The sequence below is a fragment of the Stegostoma tigrinum genome, chromosome 3, assembly GCF_030684315.1.
Source record: "Stegostoma tigrinum isolate sSteTig4 chromosome 3, sSteTig4.hap1, whole genome shotgun sequence".
NCBI classification, from domain to species: domain Eukaryota; kingdom Metazoa; phylum Chordata; class Chondrichthyes; order Orectolobiformes; family Stegostomatidae; genus Stegostoma; species Stegostoma tigrinum.
Window position 1 is genome coordinate 68,041,679 of NC_081356.1, and position 20,666 is coordinate 68,062,344.

Here is a 20,666-nt window from a genome sequence, read left to right on the forward strand (position 1 = left end):
AATAGGAAACACGAGTAATCTTCAGAGTGTAATCTAATCTTTGAGTTCACATTACTTAAAACATAATGATATCACCTGAATCTGTCAATTAGATTACTTGCAGGTATTAGTACAACTACTAAGCAGCACCTGACAATTTTACTGGAACTTGGTTCAATACAGTTCAAAGTCCAATTCACAAATGCTGTTGTGTCATGGCTGGCATGGAGCTGTACTGAATTCACAATAACAACCATTCATTTCAATGCTTTGTAAGTGTTATCTGCCCATAGCCTGGCATCTCACAGTTGCTGATGAACATGATGTCTACCAACTCTTTGTTAGTTATCAAGAAACTGTATTCATTTTGAAACCTCATCATAATTGTTTTTAACTCCTTAACTGCACTGTAAAAGGAAAGGCTCATGATTCTTCTCTACACCACACACAGAAAGTATCAGTCCAGACATCGCGAGCTGCATTTTAAACCATAAATAGTTAAGTATACAACCCTGGAAGCCTCCATGACAAATAATTCCTTAAAACAAGATGGGAGGGAAATAGCAACATCTTCCCACAGGGCACTGTGATTTCACTGATCAAAGTGGTAAACAATACCCGATACTACTATGACCAAGGATCTCGATTTCTCCCCTCATCTTTATTTTATTTTGCCGCTTTTGATAACTCTGACCATTCTATCCTTTATTTTCCTGTGGTTTCTTTCAGCATTAAGAGCTCGTGGTTTTACACATGTCAATTACAATGCAAACATAGAATTACCTTCAAATTGTCCGTCCCTTATCTCCAGTCATTTCCAAAGTCCCTCAAGAATTCTATATGTGCCTGCCTCTCTTCATTTACATGTTATCTTTTTACAATATCTGCAACAAATAGAATGCTCAATTTCAGTTCCTTTGAGTCGACTCGTGAAATCTAGCTTTGCTTTATCCAACTCTCTGACAGGAAGACTTGGGTGAACTAAAATTTTCTCCAGTTAATGTTGTTAAAGTCTCTTATGTCCTTGACAGCATTTCTAGCCTAAATTCTATCAATCTCACAAGTGAACATCCAAGTGAAGTTAACCAGTGCAAAGCCTTAGGATACTGCTGAATTCAAACTAAACTGTCACCCACAGCTTACTCCATTACAAACATCAAGTCCCTCCAAGAACACGTTTTCAGCTTTTGAATACTCTTGATTACCAACTCAACCTTCATCACCCTGAGGTTCAGTTCAGCTAGCCTCCCCACAAATTACAAACTTATTGAATAGGTCAGAGTTTGTATCATCACATTAACTCAACCTGAAGATATGCTTCAATCTTGGTCAAACTCTGCAGATATCTAACTGATCTAAATGGTGTTCACAGTCCATATGGAAATCTGCATCAAGCTATACGCTTCCAGTATTTCGCACTGATCATCTCGAGTTAGATTAGCTTCGAGTCTGTGCAATATGTTTTTGCTGAATCTGTCATTATTCTGTTACTTATACATTGCAATACTTTCAAGTAAGGAGCAGAGATTGAATTATATCTTGGATGCAGAGAGAAAATTCAGTGTCTCACTTAAGTTATCATTTGTTATACCAAAACAAGGGCAGTTTCGCTCAGCCGACAGGTCATGAAGCCTAAGAGGCAATTTTCCCACAGAGTACATTTTAATCTGATAGATAATGTGAAACCTTCCAATCACCTCAAACAAGTTCAAGTTCAGTTATAACGTGAAGTATCTGAGTATATCAATGCCACAACAATACACAGAGCATTTTTAGCATGATGCATTGATGCACGTTTGGGATTTACAAAATCATGCTTGTGTGCAGCTCACTTTTCATTTCTGACCTTGCATGATTGCCAAACACGGTTATGTACCCAATTATATTCACTGAGCACAGATGTATTTTCCAACTGCACATGTGTAACATTCATAGAATAGAAAAAACAGAATTTTCACAGTACATAAGGAGGCCAATTTAGCCCATTGTTCTTGTGCCAGTTCTCCACGATAAAAACATGATAGTTTCACTCCCAGTCTTTTTCCACAGTCCTACCTTTTTTTTCTGTCTCATCTGCTTATCTAATTCTCTTTTGAAAGACACGATGAATTTGCATTTACCATGCTTTTGGATGGTGCATTCCAGATTTTAGAAAAAGAGTTTTCTTTATGTCACCTTTCCGGGAACTTATATCTGTGACTTCTGGTTACAATGGGAACAGTTTAGCCTCATCTACTCTGCTTCTTTTTTAACTCTTATGTCGGAAGTGCTTTCATGCACAACTGAATGGTTTCTTTTCCCGCTACCAAATCACCTGTGTTACTTTTAGTGTTTTATCCACCGCCATTACATCACTGTATTTCCAAGCAGCCATAATTTAGCTACAAAGCCCATCGGGGCATTGCAAAAAGCACCAAAAGTGAGGAAGAGGTGCAGAGACAGTGAATAAAACCAAAATGGAGTTTGAGGAGGAATCCCATTTACTCTGTCTCAACCTCTCTGATTTTAAATACCTTAATCAATTCTCCCGTCAACCTTCTACTTTTTATGGTCATCAACCCCAGCTCCACTGTTCAATCAACACAGCAGAACTCCTACAACTTTGGAACAATTCTCAGATTTCTTCAGGCTTCCCTAAAGCTTTCATATCCTTCTTAATGTTGCAAGTTTACATTGTCACTAAAGTATACATTAGGTTGGAATTTGCTGTCAGCTATATAATTGTACCAAATTCCTCCATTTGGTATATTAATAGTGGTACTAATCGAATAAAAATGTGCTTTTTTTATTCAAATGGCAGAGAAAAATGTAATTTCTGCCCATTAGATTTATATTGAAATGTTATAATCTGCAAGGTGCCAAGCAGAAGGTATGTACAGCATACATTCAGAGAATGCTGATATACTTTACTTGACCAAGGTTCAGTGACTGAGGGAATCGGAATGGGAACTGGAGCAGAATTTCTGAGATAGATCCATATTGCTTTCATAGCGGGTCACTCTAACTAAAATGAAAAAAGGCATGAGTGTCAAGTGGAATTTACATCTATGAGACGCAAATAAATTCTGGTGCAGAAGCCCCAGGAATAAATGTTCCTCTTTTGAGCAACAACCAATATTATATGATATGTGCAATCACATATTTCATTTTATCTAAGAATTCAAATCTGCTGGGATCTCATTAATAAATACGTTACATGATGCAAAAGCTCACAATAGCAGGAGAATAAGCTGGTACCAGACCTAGAAGGTATTGAGTGACAACAATACATAACATTCATTGTAAAACAATTTGAAAAATGGAAAATTCTCAATTTCATAAGGTAGGGCTTTCTGTAGAACAATACCACCCGCATTTCAGCTCGTTTCTTATTTCAGAGGAGACAAGAAAATGAAAGCCTATGTGTTTATATTGCACAGACAGGTAATCAAAACTCATAAGGCGGCACGGTGGCTCAGTGGTTAGCACTGCTGCCTCACAGCACTAGGAACCCGGGTATGATTGCAGCCTCAGGCGATTGTCTGTGCAGAGTTTGCATGTTCTCCCTGTGTCTGTGTGGGTTTCCTCCAGGTGCTCCGGTTTCCTCCCACAGTCCAAAGATGTGCAGGCTAGGTGGATTGGCCATGCTAAATTGCCTGTAGTGTTCAGGGGTGTTGGGTTATGGGGGATGGGTCAGGGTGGATGCTTCAAGGGGCGGTGTACACTTGTTGGACCAAAGGGCCTGTTTCCACACTGTAGGGAAGCTAATATAAAAAAAAATTTCTACACTTAAATTGTAGTCAACTTTATGTTAAAAAAAAACTTTACTTCCTTAATGACATGCCAATTCAAGTAATTTGCAATTCCTACTATCTCTGATACAATTTTAACCCTACTGTGAAGCCTCTTCTAAGGATGCCTAACCTGTAAATACCCTCCTCCATCCGAACAAACCTCAGGGGATCTCTCTCCCACTGCAACTGTCTTGTAATACTCCTCTGTCTCGTCTCCACCTATCTTCTCCTCCATCATCTTCGATCTGCCTCCCCCTCTCTCTCTATTTATTTCAGAACCCTCCTCCCCTTCCCCAATTCTGATGAAGTGTCTAGGCTCGAAACGTCAGCTTTCCTGCTCCTAAGATGCTGCTTGGCCTGCTGTGTCAATCCAGCTCTACACCTTGTTATCTCTGACCAATTTAAGAATCGGCTTCTTCAAGCTTTGTTGTCCAAGAAAAGTCAAAACATGTTAATTCTGTAACTCATGGTCTATTACCTCTGCTGGCAGCTAGATTTAAACAATAGTTTATAAGGAGCATGAGTTTAAAAGGGTTTTTTTGTGTAAGATCATAACTGTAGACACTAAATAATAGAGCTGGAGGACCACAGCAGGCCAGGCAGCATCAGTGGAGCAGGAAAGCTAACATATTGGGTCAGAACCCTTCTTCAGAAATATGGGAGGGGAAGGGAGCTCAGAAATAAATAAAAAGAGGAGGGTTGGAACTGGGGAAGTTAGGTGAAATGGTGGTGGGTGAGTGCAGGTAGGGAGTGGTGGGGATTGGTCAGTGGGAAGGGTGAGGCGGATAGATGTGAGAGAAGATGGGCAAGTTGTGTCAGGTCAAGGAGGTGAGGATGAGAGGGAGGGTTGGTCGTGGGACAAAGCCAGGGATGGGGAGATTTTGAAACTGGTAATATCGATATTCAGGGCATTTGGCTGTAGGCTCTCGAGGTGAAATTTGAGGTGCTGCTCCTCCAGTTTGCGGCTGGCATCATTGTGGCACTGGAGGCGGCTCAGGATGGACATGTCACCCAGGGACTGGGAGACAGAGTTAAAACGGTTCACGACCAGAAGGTGTTGTTGCTTGTCACGTACAGAGCGCATACGGTCTCTGAGTCTCTGCTTGGTCTCACCGATGTAGAGGAGGGGACATTGGGTTCAGTGGATGCAGTAGACCAAGGTGACGAATGTACAGATGAACCTCTGTCTACTGTAGAAGGCTTGTTTTGTGCCTTGAACACAGGTGAGGAGTGACATAGGGGCAGGTGTAGCACTTTCAGTAGTTGCAAGGAAAGGTGCCGGGGTGGTGGCTGTTAGTGAGGATTGTGGAGCGGACAAGGGAGTGGCCGAGAGAGCGGTCCTATGGAAAGCAAATGGGGTGGGGAGGGAAATATATCTTTGGATGTGGGGTCAGATTGTAGGTGGCAGAAGTGGTGGAGAATGAAACGTTGTTTGCAGAGGTTGCTGCAATGATATGTGAGAATAGGGGGGGATTCAGTCTTTCTTTTTGTTCAGGGGAGGCAATGTGAGGGCAGAGGTGTGGGAGATAGAAGGGGTGTATTTGAGGACCTCATCCCATGACCAACCCTCCCTCTCTTCCTAACCTCCTTGACCTGCTACAACCGGTCCATCTTCTCTCCCACCTATCCACCTTTTCCACCTCACTGACCAATCCCCTATCACTGCCAACCTGCACTCACCTACCACCATCCCACCTACCTTCCCCAGGCCCAGCCCTGCTCTCTCCATTTATTTCTGAGCTCCCAGCCCCCTCCCCATTTGTGAAGAAAGGTCCCGATGTAAACTTTCCTGCTCCTCTGATGCTGCCTGGCCTGCTGTGTTCACCCAGCTCCACACTGTGTTATCTCTCACTCCAGCATCTGCAGTTCTTGCTATCTCAGACACCAAATAGTGTCTATTTCCCTCGTTCAATATACCAAATCTTTTTATGCTCAGCCTATACCTTCACACTCACTGATACATATCATTGGAATCTTGGATGGAAATTGTTACAACATGCATTTAAATAGTATCTTTAAAATGACAAAACACTCTAAAGCTATTTACAGGACTATTTTAAAATAAAAGATGACACTATGCCAGACAATGAGATGGTTTAACAGTTGATCAAAGAGGCAGGTGTTAAGGACCACCTTAAGTGGGGGGGGGGGGGGGGGGGTGTTGCTGTGGTGGGAAAAGAAAGAGACAGACACACATACAGAAAGGCGAGAAATTTAGGGAAGGAATTCCAGAACTTAGGGATAGATAACTGAATGCATACCAACAATTTGGAACTGACTAAAGCAGGAAAGGTGGAAGCAGCCAGAATTGCACAGATCTTGCAAATTCATAGGTTAAAGAGACAAAGAGGAACAAAGCCAAGAAGTTATTTGAAAGCAAGGAAGAGAATTTTAAATCAAGGCAATACAGTCATTCGACAAAAGCAAGGTTCCCCAAACCTTTCAAGGAAGGAAAGGATTTCAATAGATCGTACATCGGTGACATTTATAACCCTTCTGAACAATTTACACTCATGCACCATACTGCAACAGGCCAGCTGAGGAGAATTTCCGAAAATATACCCCTCAGTTTATCAATAACTCTATTTGCATGTATATAGCTGTGCAACAACAGGAATGTGCCACAATTTTATAATTTTTTGGCCTGTCAGAAATATTAGCCTGTAGGGAGGGAAATAAAGTCTCACAGTGCAACCAGCACGTCAGCATATCTTTAAGGGACATGTTTGTGATTTCGTCACTGTAATACAGCATGTGACCTGAGGGTATAAAAATTCATACTCCATCTTACTCCAGGATCACATGAATCATGGTACTTTACTGCCAGGATTCTGTTCTGCTGTAAGCTACTAGCTTAATTCTAGACCAGACAACAAAGTCTGTGAAAAAATAATATTTTCCACATCATGCTTAGCTGAAATAAATATTTTTAAGGCCACAGCGTCAATGCTCAATTTCTATGATACAAGGGATAACAAAGCATTGACTTTTCATCCTGCTGGAAGCAAACTCATACCATAGATGGCAGCAACGATATATTGCCCCAAAATGCTAACTTCATAAGTTGTTCCCACTGTTATAGATGCTGTAAATAACAACAGAAGGATGTGCAAAATGGAAATCTTATGCTGGTAGGTCATAACTTGTATTGTTTCCCAAAAATTTGACCTTAACGGATTACTTCATCGGGGTGATAAAGTAATGGTGGCTCTTGTTCAAGTTCTCCTGATGGTGTGAGACCATCAGGAGAACTTGGAGGTTCAAGTATTCTTATCACATGAGAAATGTAGAGCACATTGTTCCCAAAAGGCAAGTTAACGGAGTGGACATTCTCAGCTCGATGTTCTCAGTGGGGCCACTATCCACAAGAATAGCAATTAGGCATTCTCACTCACAAGCTAGCTGTGGAAGTCATTTTCTTCCATGATTATATTGGGGCTATCATAGTTTCAAAAGGATGAGTGAGTCCTGACGAAGGGTGTAAACCCAAAATGTCACCTTTCCTGCACCTCTGATGCTATCTGATCTGCTGTGTTCCTCAGCTCCACTGTGTTGTTTGAAATGGATGATCTGCCATGATCATATTGAATGGTGCAGCAGGCACAAGAGGCTGAACGGCCTACTCCTCCTCCTATTTTCTATGTTTCTATGCTGTTGAATTGAAAATTGCTCAAGTAAGTAGACAGTATTCTATCACATTCCTGACTTGCTCTTCAAAGATGGCTCATCAATAGCATCTAGGGAGTCTATCTTCTAGCTACAAGGTCCCTAACTGTAGTAGGGCCTACATATACATCTGCTTGAACTCAGGCAATAATTGCACCAACTTTATATTAACAGATAGAAGGAATGGTACAAACTGCCACTTAAACCTCTACCATATTCAAAAAATGACATAAATCCACCAAGTGAAGTCCCTTACTGGCCCGTAAAGTCTTTACTAGTCCCATCTTCTTGCAAAGGTGAAAGAAGTCTTGCTAATAATTACATTTATTTGCTGTTATATATAATTAACCATTGTACAAAAGTGATATTGAAGCAAAGATAGAGATGCTAAGACTGCTATTAAAGGAGACCAAGGTGATGGGCTGGCAAGTTTTTAGCAGCATCTTGATGGAAGAAAGATTAAATCAAGAGATATTTGAGTTGAGGGAGGGAATTCCAGAGCTGAAACCGTAAACAGCTGAAGGCATAGCCACCTATGATCAGGCTAAGAATGTGGAAGGTGCATAGGAGGGCAGAACCAGAGCAACATGTAGATCTCAAAGGGTTGAAAAGTCACAGGAAGGAACAGATAGGGGAAAGGAAAATGAAAATTATAAATTTGTGACATCATAAGCCAATGTAAGAAAGAGAGCAGAAGGTAGTATATATGGGCAGAGAGATCTCGGTGTCCATGTACACAGATCCTTGAAAGTTGCCACCCAGGTTGACAGGGTAGTTAAGAAGGCATACAGCGTTTTAGCTTTTATTAACAGAGGGATCGATTTCCGGAACCACGAGGTTGTGCTGCAGCTGTACAAAACTCTGGTGCAGCCGTACTTGGAGTATTGCGTACAGTTCTGTTCATCACATTATAAGAAGGATGTGGAAGCTCTGGAAAGGGTGCAGAGGAGATTTACTTGGATGTTGCCTGGTATGGAGGCAAGGTCTTACGAGGAAAGGCTGAGGGACTTGAGGCTGTTTTCATTCGAGAGAAGGTTGTGAGGTGACTTAATTGAAACATATAAAATAATCAGAGGGTTAGATAGGGTGGATAGAGAGAGCCTTTTTCCTAGGATGGTGACGGCGAGCACGAAGGGGCATAGCTTTAAATTGAGGGGTGAAAGATATAGGACAGATGTCAGAGGTAGTTTCTTTACTCAGAGAGTAGTAAGGGAATGGAACGCTTTGCCTGCAATGGCAGTAGATTTGCCAACTTTAGGTACATTTAAGTCGTCATTGGACAAGCATATGGACGTACATGGAATAGTGTAGGTTAGATGGGCTTCAGATTGGTATGACAGGTCGGCACAACATCGAAGGCCGAAGGGCCTGTACTGTGCTGTAATGTTCTATGTTCTATGTTCTATTGGATGAGATTTTAATATCATGCTGCTTTGCACTAAATTGAATCTTTACAAGGCATTCAATGATGAAATGTGGAAATCCAAAGATCTATGCCACTTTTCTCAGTCCAAAATGATCAACTGTTTACTTTTTTATTCTTTCATAGGAATAGGGCATTGCTGGGAGAGTGAGCATTTACTGTCCATTCCTAATTGCCCTTGAAGTGAATGGCTTACTGGGAAATTTCGAAGGAATTTAAAGCGGCAGCTGCATTGCTGTGAGTTTGGAGTCATGTGTAGGTTGGCCAGCTGAGGACAGCAAATTATGTGTGGAGCTGGATGAACACAGCAGGCCAGGCAACATCAGAGGAGCAGAAAGCTGATGTTTCGAGTTGGGACCCTTCTTCAGATATGGGGACGGGGAAGGGCGCTCTGAAATAAACAGAAAGAGGGGTAAGGTGGGGATAGAAGGTGGATAGTGCAGCAGATAGGTGGGAGAGAGCACGGATAGGGAAAGGAGGCGGGATGAAGCTGGTAAAGGTGAGTGTAGGTAGGGAGTTGGGATGGGGGTTGCTCGGTGAGGAGGGAGGGGCTGGTAGGTCAGATGGAAGACGGACTGGTCAAGGAGGCAGGAATGAGGTTAGCAGAGGTGAGAGTAGGTAAGAAGTGGGGGTAGGAGTTGGTCAGTGAGGTAGGAGGAGCAGATAGGTGGGAGAGAAGATGGACAGGTCAAGGAGGCGGGGACGAGAGGGGGCTGCTGGTTTTGGGATGAAGTTGGGGGTGGGGAGATTTTGAAGTGCATAAGGTCCACATTGAGACCATTGGGTTGTAGACTCCCAAGGCAGAATTTGAGGTGCTGTTCCTCCAGTTTTCGGGTGGCATTGTTGTGACACTGGAGGAGGCCCAGGATGGGCATGTCTTCCAGGGAGTGGGAGGGGGAGTTGACTGGGAGGTCTTGTCATTTGTCGCAAACCAACGTAGGTGCTCCACAAAGTAGTCACCAAGTCTCCGCTTGGTCTCCCCGCTGTAGAGGAGGCCACATCAGGAACAGCAGACACAATAGACCACATTAGCAGATGTGCAGGTGAACATCTGTTTAATGTGGAATGTTTTCTTGAGGCCTGGAATGGAGGTGAGGGGGGAGGTGTAGGGGTAGGTGCAGCACTTCCGATGGTTGCAGGGAAAAGTGCCGGGGGTGGTGGAGATAGTGGGGAGCGTGGAGTGGACAAGGGAGTCGCAGAGAGCGCATTCCCTGTGGAAGGCAGATAAGGGTGGGAAGGGAAATATATAAACCCTACAACCCAACAGTGGCACGAGCTTCAAAATCTCCCCACCCCCAATCTCATCCTAAGATCAGCCCCATTATCAGCCACACCTCCTTGACCTGTCCATCTTCCCTCCCACCTACCTGCCCCTCCCTCCTCACTGGCCAACCCCCATCCCAACTCCCTACCTACACTCACCTGTACTGGCTTCATCCTTGCCTAGTTGACCTGTCCGTCTTCTCTCCTATCTATCCGCTCCACTAACCACTTTCTATCACTGCCTCTCCCCTCTCTATTTATTTAAGAGCCCCCTTCCCCTCGCCCATGCTGAAGAAGGGTCTAGACCCAAAACGTCAGCCTTCCTGTTCCTCTGATGTTGCTTGTCCTGCTGTGTTCATCCAGCTCCACATTATGTTATCTCAGACTCCAGCGTTTCCTAGTAGGCAGTTAGTAGGCAGTTCCTACTACCACTAAGGACAGCAAATTGTCTCCCATAAACCAGATGGGATGACAATTGTCATTGTCACAATCTCTAAAACTTCTTCTACGCTTCTGAGTTATCTTGATCAAACTTAAGTTCCATCAGTGGCTGTAATGGAATTATCCTTAAGTTATGCAACAAACCCCACTCCCCATCTCTGGCTTCTAGATTTATCTAAGGCAAAAAGAACCTTTCTGAATCTTAAAACTTCATACTTAAAAAGGCAAGCAAGGAATGTAAACAACATTTGGGCAATTAAGAAAATTTCGCAACCTTCTAATATCGTCCTAGATAATGTTAGGTTGCTTTGCCTTATTTAAAATAAAACTGTCATTTTATGAAGCAACACTATGAATTAAGCGGGCTAATAACGTCACAAGAGTCTGCATTTACCTCCCTGGAATGGCAACTCTTTCCTATAAAAGTCCTTTACAATTGTATATCAATAAACTGTGCAAGCACAGAATACACAAAGTACTTGAATGCAATCCTAGAATTCTAATATATATGTGCAAAGGATATAAACTGAAGTAACATTGCTGAAAGCAGAAAAAGGGCAAGACTAAATATCAGACGAATATTCGGCTGCATTTGACAGTGGTTACAGTTGTACAATGCAACGATGACATTGGGAAAGATCGTAAAGCTCTCGAACAATGTTTTAATCCTGCTCCCCTACTCTAAAGGGCTGCCATTGTCTTTTTGTATTGTAGACAGTTGTAATGTATATACAGGATTTTAGATTGTTTAAGGCCTTTACCAAATCAGTCAGTGTGCAACTTTTGATAGGTTCTTAATTTTAACAACTGATTATAGAGTTATACAGCACAGAAACAAATCTTTCAGTCCAACTCGTCCGCACTGACCAGACATCCCAATCTGACCTAATCCCATTTGCTAGCATTTGGCCCGTAGCCCTCTAAACTCTTCCATCCATATACCCATCCAGATGCCTTTTAAGTGTTGTAATTGTAACCATCTCCTCCACTTCTTCTGGCAGCTCGTTCCATACATCGACCAGGTTCTGTGTGAAAATGTTAGCCCTCAGGTCATACAACATGGAAACAGACCCTTCAGTCCAACCAGTTCACACCAACCATGTCCCCAAACTAAACTAGTCCCACCTGCCTGCGCTTGGCCCATATCCCTCCAAACCTTTCCTGTTCATGAATGTATCCAAATATCTTTTGAACCATGTAATTGTACATGCACTTTCTTTGGGAGTTCATTTCACATATATTCTGTGTAAAAAAAAGTTGCAAATCTTGTCCTTTTTAAATCTTTCTCCTCTCACCTTAAAAATATACCCCGTAGTTTTGAACTCCCACACCCTAGGGAAAAGACCCTTGTCATTCACCTTATCTCTGCCCCTTATAAACTTCAATAAGGTCACTATTTAACCTCCTACACTCCAGTGAAAAACAGTCCCAGTCTTATCAGTGATAATGGGAACTGCAGATGCTGCAGAATCCAAGATAACGAAGTGTGGAGCTGGATGAACACAGCAGGTCAAGCAGCATCTCAGGAGCACAACAGCTGACATTTCGGGCCTAGACCCTTCATCAGAGAGGGGGATGGGGAGAGGGAACTGGAATAAATAGGGAGAGAGGGGGAGGCGGACCGAAGATGGAGAGAAAACAAGATAGGTAGAGAGGAGAGTATAGGTGAGGAGGTAGGGAGGGGATAGGTCAGTCCAGGGAAGACGGACAGGTCAAGGAGGTAGGATGAGGTGGTAGGTAGGAAATGGAGGTGTGGCTTGGGGTGGGAGGAAGGGATGGGTGACAGAAAGAACAGGTTAGGGAAGCAGAGACAGGCTGGGCTGGTTTTGGGATGCAGTGGGGGGAGGGGTCGAGCTGGGCTGGTTTAGTAATGCAGTAGGGGGAGGGGAAGAACTGGGCTGGTTTTGGGATGCGGTGGGGGAAGGGGAGATTTTGAAGCTTGTGAAGTCCACATTGATATCATTGGGCTGCAGGGTTCCCAAGCGGAATATGAGTTGCTGTTCTTGTAACCTTCGGGTGGCATCATTGTGGCACTGCGGGAGGCCAATGATGGACATGTCGTCTGAGGAATGGGAGGGGGAGTTAAAATGGTTCCCAGTGTTATCAGTCTATTTTCATTTCTCAAACACTCCAGCCCTCACAATATCCTTTAATTTTTTTCTGTAACCTCTCGAGTTTAACAGCGTCCTTTCTATAGAAGGGCAACCAGAATTGTACGCAACATTCTAAAAGTGACCTCACCAATGTCCTGTACAGCTGTAACATGGCACCCCAACTCCTCTACTCAATACATTGACCAATGAAGGTAAGTGTGTCAAACATCTTCTTTAACAGTCCATCCACCTGCAACTCCACTTTCAAGGAACTATGCGCCTGCACCTTTAGGTTGTTCAGCAACACTCCCCAGGACACTACCATGAACTATATAAGCCCTCCCATGGCCTGTTTTACCAAAATACAGCACATCTCATTTTTCTAAGTTAAACTCCATCTGGCACTCCACAGCCTATTGGCCCATTTGATCAAGGTCCTGCTTTACTCTGTGATAATCTTCTTCACCGTCCACTGCATCACCTATTTTGGTATCATCTGCAAACTTACAAAGTATACCTCCTATATTCGCTTCCAAATAATTTTTATAATTGGTGAAAAGCAGCGGACCAAGCATAAATCCTTGTCGCACAGTGCTGGTCACAGGCCTCCAACCCTCTGCCACCAACCTCTGTCTCCTAACTGCAAGCTAATTTTGAATCCGATTGGCTAGGTCCCCCAGATTCCCTGTGCTCTAACCTTGTTAACCAATGTGCCATGCAGAGCCTTGTTGAATGCTTTGCTGAAGTCCATATGGACAATGTCTACTGCTCTGCCTTCATCAAACTTCTTTGATGCCTCTTCCAAAGACTCAATCAAGTTGGTGAGACATGATTTCCTACGCACAGAGCCGTGCTGACTATTCCTAACCTGTCCTTGACTTTCCAAATGCATGTAAATCCTGTCCATCAGAATTGCCTCCAACAACTTATCCACTTCTTACAACAGAATAATTTGGCATTCATATTTATGACAGGAAAAAAAAACCGGAACAATAAAATCATTGTTTTATCCAAATAGTATTTAAGACTGGATAGCATGGCAGAAGTAACAAGAATTGTTTCCTCTAAATTTCACATGGAGGATAACCTAACTGATACTGAAACACTATACCAGGTTGGCAAAATAATGACTATGTCATGAAATATACCAATTTTACCTGTATTCTTTCCTCAGCCTTCTGGGTGCACAGCATCATGATACTAAATGTCAATGTTGTTATCAATCCACCAAGTAAATGCTGTAAAATTATACTTAGCACAGCTGCACCTAGGACAAATAAAAAGTAAATTGAAGTTGAAACTTTATGACATTTTAGTGATGGGTTGCAACATTACACAAGGAAGAAGCAGGATAAGAAACCTCTCTTTTGACATGTTGAAAGTATAGTCAGGAATATTGCCTGCAAGTAAACACCTGGTTACTTTTTGAGCAGAAGCTTAAAAAAAAATCAAATCTGGTATTTCTTCTGCTGACGTTCCAAAGCAAAAATTTTGCATTACAAAATCAGGAATTTATACAATTACATTTGAACTATAATAAAAATCTGATTTGCATTGTAATGCACAGTGCAGAGATTACATTTCAAGAAATCTAAATGTCCAGCAGCATTTTTAATGTATCATTTGAAATGTAAATAGTTAAAATGATCTTTACTTCTGATTAGAGAAATTGACCGACAAGTCTAATCTGGTACTAATCATTACAGCACTCTGACCATTGGCTATTTTCAATGAATTTCAAAGAATAATATCCCTTTTGGTATTATACCTTGTTACCATATATTGCACAACCACTTTTCAAGTGTCAAGCACAGAGGTCTTTTTGTTTGGAGTTTAGACTACTTTTTAAGGGAAATAGTTTTGTCAAGGTTTTGGAGTAGATCATTGGCTAAAGATATCACAGATGGACAATGTCGATTGTAGAATTCATATTATAGCAATCTGTCAACGCCAACAGTAAAATGCATCAACATGTACTTATTTGTTCTGAACTTTGCTGATTACTAAACAGTTTGCATTAGATTTTATCAATCTAAAACAACGAACAACTTGAACAAAAGAACAGAATTTTCAATTAATTTATTTTGCTGGAAAATCTTATGTAAAGTAGGTGACTGAGGTAACAGAATTGGAAGGTGAATGAGGAACAAATAGACAAATAAGGTGAAATAAAAAGTCAAGATGCCACTTGGGAAGCACTTCTGCAGGTATTTATCTTTTGACTTAATACGCAGGTATTTATTTTTTGACTTAATACTTAATATGCAGCTGGAGGAACATAACAGGTCAGACAGCAGAGTAGCAGGAAAGTCGATGTTTCAGGTGTATACCCTTCATCAGGATAAACGCTTTCTCCTGAGTCCTGATGAAGGCTGTCAACCCGAAATGCTGACTTTCCTGCTCCTCTGATGCTGCCTGACCTGCTGTGTTCCTCCAGCTCCACACTGTAATGACTCTGACTCCAGCATCTGAAGTTCTTGCTATCTCCCATACTTTTTGACTCTCCCCTCTTCTAGCAGTGTTTATTCACAGTAGGAAACAGTTTCATGGCATCAGCTGCTCTCCAGGTAACACAAACAAATTTAAAATTTAAGGATCAAAACTAGAAATTCAAGCAAACTTATTTTGGGCACACGGGCACACACAGAATCACCATGATTAGCACAAGAATGGTCCAATATTAGGCCTTGGGTTTCACTGATTTAATATGCTGTCAACAGCTAATAGCCAACAGCAATCTGCAACTTGAGTTAAGTGAAGGGAGGGAGTGGTGCAATTCATTGGTGGGGTGTATGAGCAGTTCATTTGAAAAATGCATACACATCCCTAACTTACACTTTGTTGGTATGGTCCAGCAGATGCTCCTTCTAAGGCCTATCTATTAGGTTGCAAGTGAAATTCTTTTAATGCGTGTAGTCAACATTGGTTACCTTGGGGTGAACAAATTTTGAGCAACAGTGCTCCAAACAGAGGTGAGGTCTCTTGTTTCTGGCATGGACATCACTCACTGATTATTTAGCCTTCACCAACATAGTGAATGGCACACTTCTATCCCACAATAATCATGGGCTTGTCACTCATTTTGGGGGGTGAAGAGGCTTGCATTACAGAGGCAAATTTCTAGCCAAAATTTGTTTGAACTTAAGCTTGTACAAATTTTGGCACAGAGCCCCAGTGCATGTATTGGTAATGATTAGGATATGAAACTGTTTTCTGTATATTTCACTAAAACAAAAGTCCTGGATGAGAAAGGACAAGTAAGATATTACAATAAATTGAGAGTTATGTTTTTAAAAATTTTTCATCAAATACACACAAATAGATCTCTTCACCAAACAGGGCATTTATTTAATTTGAATAGAATAGTCTTTATTGTCAAATGCACTCAGGTGAGTGCAGTGAAAAGTTTGCAATGTCGCCTCTCGGCACATCTTAGGTACAGGGTACCTAGGTACCAATACTTTTAGTGGATACAGATATTTCAATTTGTATTCTGGTTCACTTTAACTAAATCTGAAATAAGATCAAAACAAAACTGGAATAGCTCAGCAGGTCAGTTAACCCTGCAAATTAATAAACTTTTAGAGCTGTTGGAAAGTTATCAAACCGAAATGTTTAAATCTATTCCCCCTCCCTTTAGATGCAGCCTGACCTGTTCAGTTATCCAGCACTATCTGTTTGTAATTTATAAATGCAAATGTGTTGTTAGTAGCTCAGAGGAGGCTAACTTAAACTAAGACATGGGAGTGGGTCGGTTGTCCTGTGAAGAAAGGTCATTCAAGCCGGATTTACGTCCTGTGGGAGTTTAGAAGAATAAGGAACAACCTTTTGAAACACATAGGCTCCTTCAGAAATGTGGAATCGCACTAACATTCTCACACTTCTCTTGCAGCAATAAATTTTGGGGGAAGGCAAACACACCCCCTTTTCATTGCAGTCTGGTGCAGTATACTGAAATGTAAAGATCTAGAATCACAGACAGTTACTTTGACAGCTGCTGCCAAATGACAAATACATAAGGTTAAGGAGCCAGACAGCTGGGGGTTAGGGTGCCATGTGACACAGTGTCAGATGAGTAGGTGATAGGATGCCAGGTAGGTAGGGCACCAGGGTCGAGTCTGGTGGGTGGAGCAGTGTTGGGGGAGTTGGATCAGGTACAACAATGGGGGTGGAGTGGGAGAATCTGGGGTACAGAGGGTGTAAAGTGTGGACAGGGGAGTATATAGCAGTGGAGAAAGGAGCTGTCGCATCCTTGTGGTGTTGGGTCAGGGTATGGAGGTGTAAGTGGTCGGGGGGAGGTGTAGATGAGGTGGTGTAAAGGAGTCATTTGGATATTTACTCAGGGATTAGACTATGTATTTAACAGTCCAATATTTCATGTAACTATTTATTTGATTGAATCAGACCCCTCCAAATTCCCTAAGTTTAATTGGAGGATTCCACGTTTAGAGGAATTATCAGGATAATCTTCAACTTCACAGACAATTCCTTTGTGGTGTGTTCCAATGGGCATATTTGTACTGTCCCCATGAGAAAGTCCCAACTAGGCTGTAATAATGACTGTTTGGCCAGCGCAAATTCCACATTAAATCCTGAGGGGTTTTAACAGGGTGGATGCGAAGAGGATATTCCCTTGTGGCAGATGTACACTGTTTGAAAACTAAGGGATTGCCCAGACAAGGCAGAGGGTAAGGAGGAAAAAAGAAAGAACTACAGATGGTGGAGATTTGAAACCAAAACAGAAAGTGCTGGAGAAACTCAGCATGTCTGGTATCATCCATGGAGAGAAAATCAGAGTTAACATTTTGAGTCCAGTGACCCTTCATCAGGTAAGGAGAACAGTTTTTCTCACGAGGGTCATTAGAGTTTGGAACTTTCTTCCTTAAAAGGCTGTGGATGCAGAGTTACTGAATATTTTTAAGGCAAAGACAGATTCTTGAGAAACAAGGGGGTGACGGTTTGACTGAGGTAGGCAGGAATACAGAGTAATCAAATCAAAACAATCTTATTGGAAGTCACAGTAAGACTGAGAGGCTGAGTGACCTACTACTATTTATTTGTTTATTTGTATGTTTGTTTAACATTTCACACTTTGACTATGTAATTGCCTCTTTTAATCAGTTTGAAATTCATGCAAGTTCTTCAAAAGCTTTTGCGAAAAGTGTCTAGATTTCAGTTTCTAGTAACATTAAATAAAACATCGTCACGCAGCTCAGACATATCACAGGCTGACTCCTGGGTTAGCTATTGTTAGCTGAGTTCCCAAGTCCTATTCTTGGCTTCTGTGCAGTTCTGTTATAAAGTGGTGAAGTGACCAGGGATATCATTTCAATGACATCTATGATATATATCCCAGGCTGCTGTAGAAGTCAAGGTGCTCTGACATCAATGTTCAAATCATCTCTGGCCACAGATGGGGTGGGGGGCAAAGGTCTAACTTTAGTTAGCGGTCTACCATACAGAATCTTGTCAACACCTTGCTAAAGTCCATATAAACAACATCAATCACTTTATCCTCATCTATCTTCTTGGTTATGTCCTCAAAAAACTCCGATAACAAAGTGTAGAGCTGGATGAACACAGCAGGCCAAGCAGCATCTTAGGAGCACAAAAGCTGACGTTTCGGGCCTCGACCCTTCACCAGAGAAGGAGGATGGGGAGAGAGTTCTGAAATAAATAGGGAGACAGGGGGAGGTGGACGAAGATGGATAGAGGAGAAGATAGGTGGAGAAGAGAGTATAGGTGGGGAGGTAGGGAGGGGATAGGTCAGTCCGGGGAGGATGGACAGGTGAAGGGGGCGGGATGAGGTTAATGGGGAGGAAATGGAGGTGCGGCTTGAGGTGGAGGAGGGGATAGGTGAGAGGAAGAACAGGTTAGGAAGTGGGGATGAGCCGGGCTGGTTTGGGATGCGGTGGGGGAAGGGGAGATTTTGAAGCTTGTGAAATCCACATTGATACCATTGGGCTGCAGGGTTCCCAAGTGGAATTTGAGTTGCTGTTCCTGCAACCTTCTGGTGGCATCGTTATGGCACTGCAAGAGGCCCAGGATGGACATGTTGTCTGAGGAATGGGAGGGGGAGTTGAAATAGTTCGCGACTGGGAGGTGCAGTTGTTCATTGCGAACCGAGCATAGGTGCTCTGCAAAGCGGTCCCCAAGCCTCTGCTTGGTTTCCCCAATGTAGACGAGGCCAAACCTCAGCGGATGCAGTATACCACATTGGCGGATGTGCAGGTGAACATCTGCTTGACCTGGAAAGTCATCTTGGGGCGAGTGGAGCAGACAAGAGGTCTCTCCGGAAGGCAGACAAGGGTGGGGATGGAAAAATATCTTTGGTGGTGGGGTCGGATTGCAGATGGTGGAAGTGTCGGAGGATGATGCGTTGTATCCAGAGGTTGGTGGGGTGGTATGTGATGACAAGGGGCATTCTGTTTTGGTGGTTATTGCGGGGACAGGGTGTGAGGGATGTGTTGCAGGAAATGCGGGAGACATAGTCGAGCGTGTTCTCGATCACTGCGGGGGGCAAGTTGCAGTCCTTGAAGAACAAGGACATCTGGGATGTGCAGGAGTGGAATGCCTCATACTGGGAGCAGATGCGGCGGAGGCAAAGGAATTGGGAATACGGGATGGAATTTTTGCAGGAAGGTGGGTGGGAGGAGGTGTATTCTAGGTAGTTGTGGGAGTCAGTGGGCTTGAAATGGATATTGGTTTCTAGTTGGTTGCCTGATTTCAAGACAGAGAGGTCCAGGAAGGTGATTGATGTATTGGAGAAGGTCCAGGTGAACTGGAGGTTAGCGTGCAAGGTGTTGGTGAAGTGGATGAACTGTTCGAGCTCCTCTTGAGAGCACGAGGCAGCGCTGATACAGTCATCGTTATAACAGAGGAAGCGGTGGGGTTTAGGGCCAGTGTAGCTACAGAGGAAGGACTGTTCCACATAACCTACAAAGAGGCAGGCATAGCTTGGGCCCATGTAGGTACCCATGGCCACCCCCTTTGTCTGTAGGAAGTGGAAGGAATCGAAAGAGAAGTTGTTGAGGGTGAGGACGAGTTCGGCTAGGCGGATGAGGGTGTTGGTGGAGGGGGACTGGTCGGGTCTGCGGGACAGGAAGAAGTGGAGGGCCTTTGGGCCATCTGCATGGGAATGCAGGTGTATAAGGGCTGGATGTCCATGGTGAAAATGAGGTGTTGGGGACCAGGGAATTGAAAGTTCTGGAGGAGGTGGAGGGCGTGGGTGGTGTCACGGATGTAGGTAGGGAGTTCCCGGGCCAAGGGGGAGAAAATGGAGTCCAGATAGATGGAGATGATTTCAGTGGGGCAGGAGCAGGCGGAGGCAATGGGTCGACCAGGGCAGGCAGATTTGTGGATTTTGGGAAGGAGATAGAAGCGGGTGGTGCGGGGTTGGAGAACAATGAGGTTGGAGGCTGTGGGTGGCAGGTCACCTGAGGTGATGAGGTCATGGATGGTTTGGGAGATGATGGTTTAGTGCTCAGGGGTGGGGTCATGATTCAGGGGGCAGTAGGAGGTGATGTCGGAGAGTTGGCATCTGGCCTCAGCAATGTAGAGGTCAGTGCGCCTTACTACAACTGCGCCTCCCTTGTCTGTGGGTTTGATGGTGAGGTTTGGATTGGAGAAGAGGGCTGCACGTGCTGCGGGGGGGAGATTGGAGTGGGTGAGAGGGGTGGAGAGGTTGAGGCGGTTGATAGCTTGACGGCAGGTGGAGGTGAGGAGGTCGAGGGAGGGTAGGAGGCCTGGGGGTGGTGTCCAGGAGGAGGACTTGTTTTGGAGGTGGGTGAAGGGGTCAGAGGAGGGAGGGTTAGGCTCCCGGTTAAAGAAGTAAGTGTGGAGGCGGAGGCGGCGGAAAAATTGCTCAATGTCCAAACGTGACTGGTACTTGTTGATGTGTGGGTGGAGGGGGACATAGGTGAGCCCTTTACTGAGGACTGACCATTCATCCTCAGCCAGGTGGAGGTCTAGGGGGGATGGTGAAAATTCGGCAGGGCTCAGTGTGGCTGTCTTCTCTGGGGCTGCTGG

At 43.5% G+C, this 20,666-nt stretch overlaps 1 protein-coding gene across 2 annotated transcripts in view; it reads right to left on the bottom strand.

Annotated features, from left to right (window-relative positions):
* The window catches only part of mfsd3 (major facilitator superfamily domain containing 3), a 117,664-nt gene that overhangs the window by 38,096 nt on the left and 58,902 nt on the right, over positions 1–20,666 (bottom strand). For both annotated transcript variants that reach the window (XM_048527551.2, XM_059644659.1), the window contains exon 6: positions 13,796–13,905. In XM_048527551.2, the coding sequence (XP_048383508.1) occupies positions 13,796–13,905 (110 nt within the window). The remainder of the gene's footprint in view (positions 1–13,795; positions 13,906–20,666) is intronic.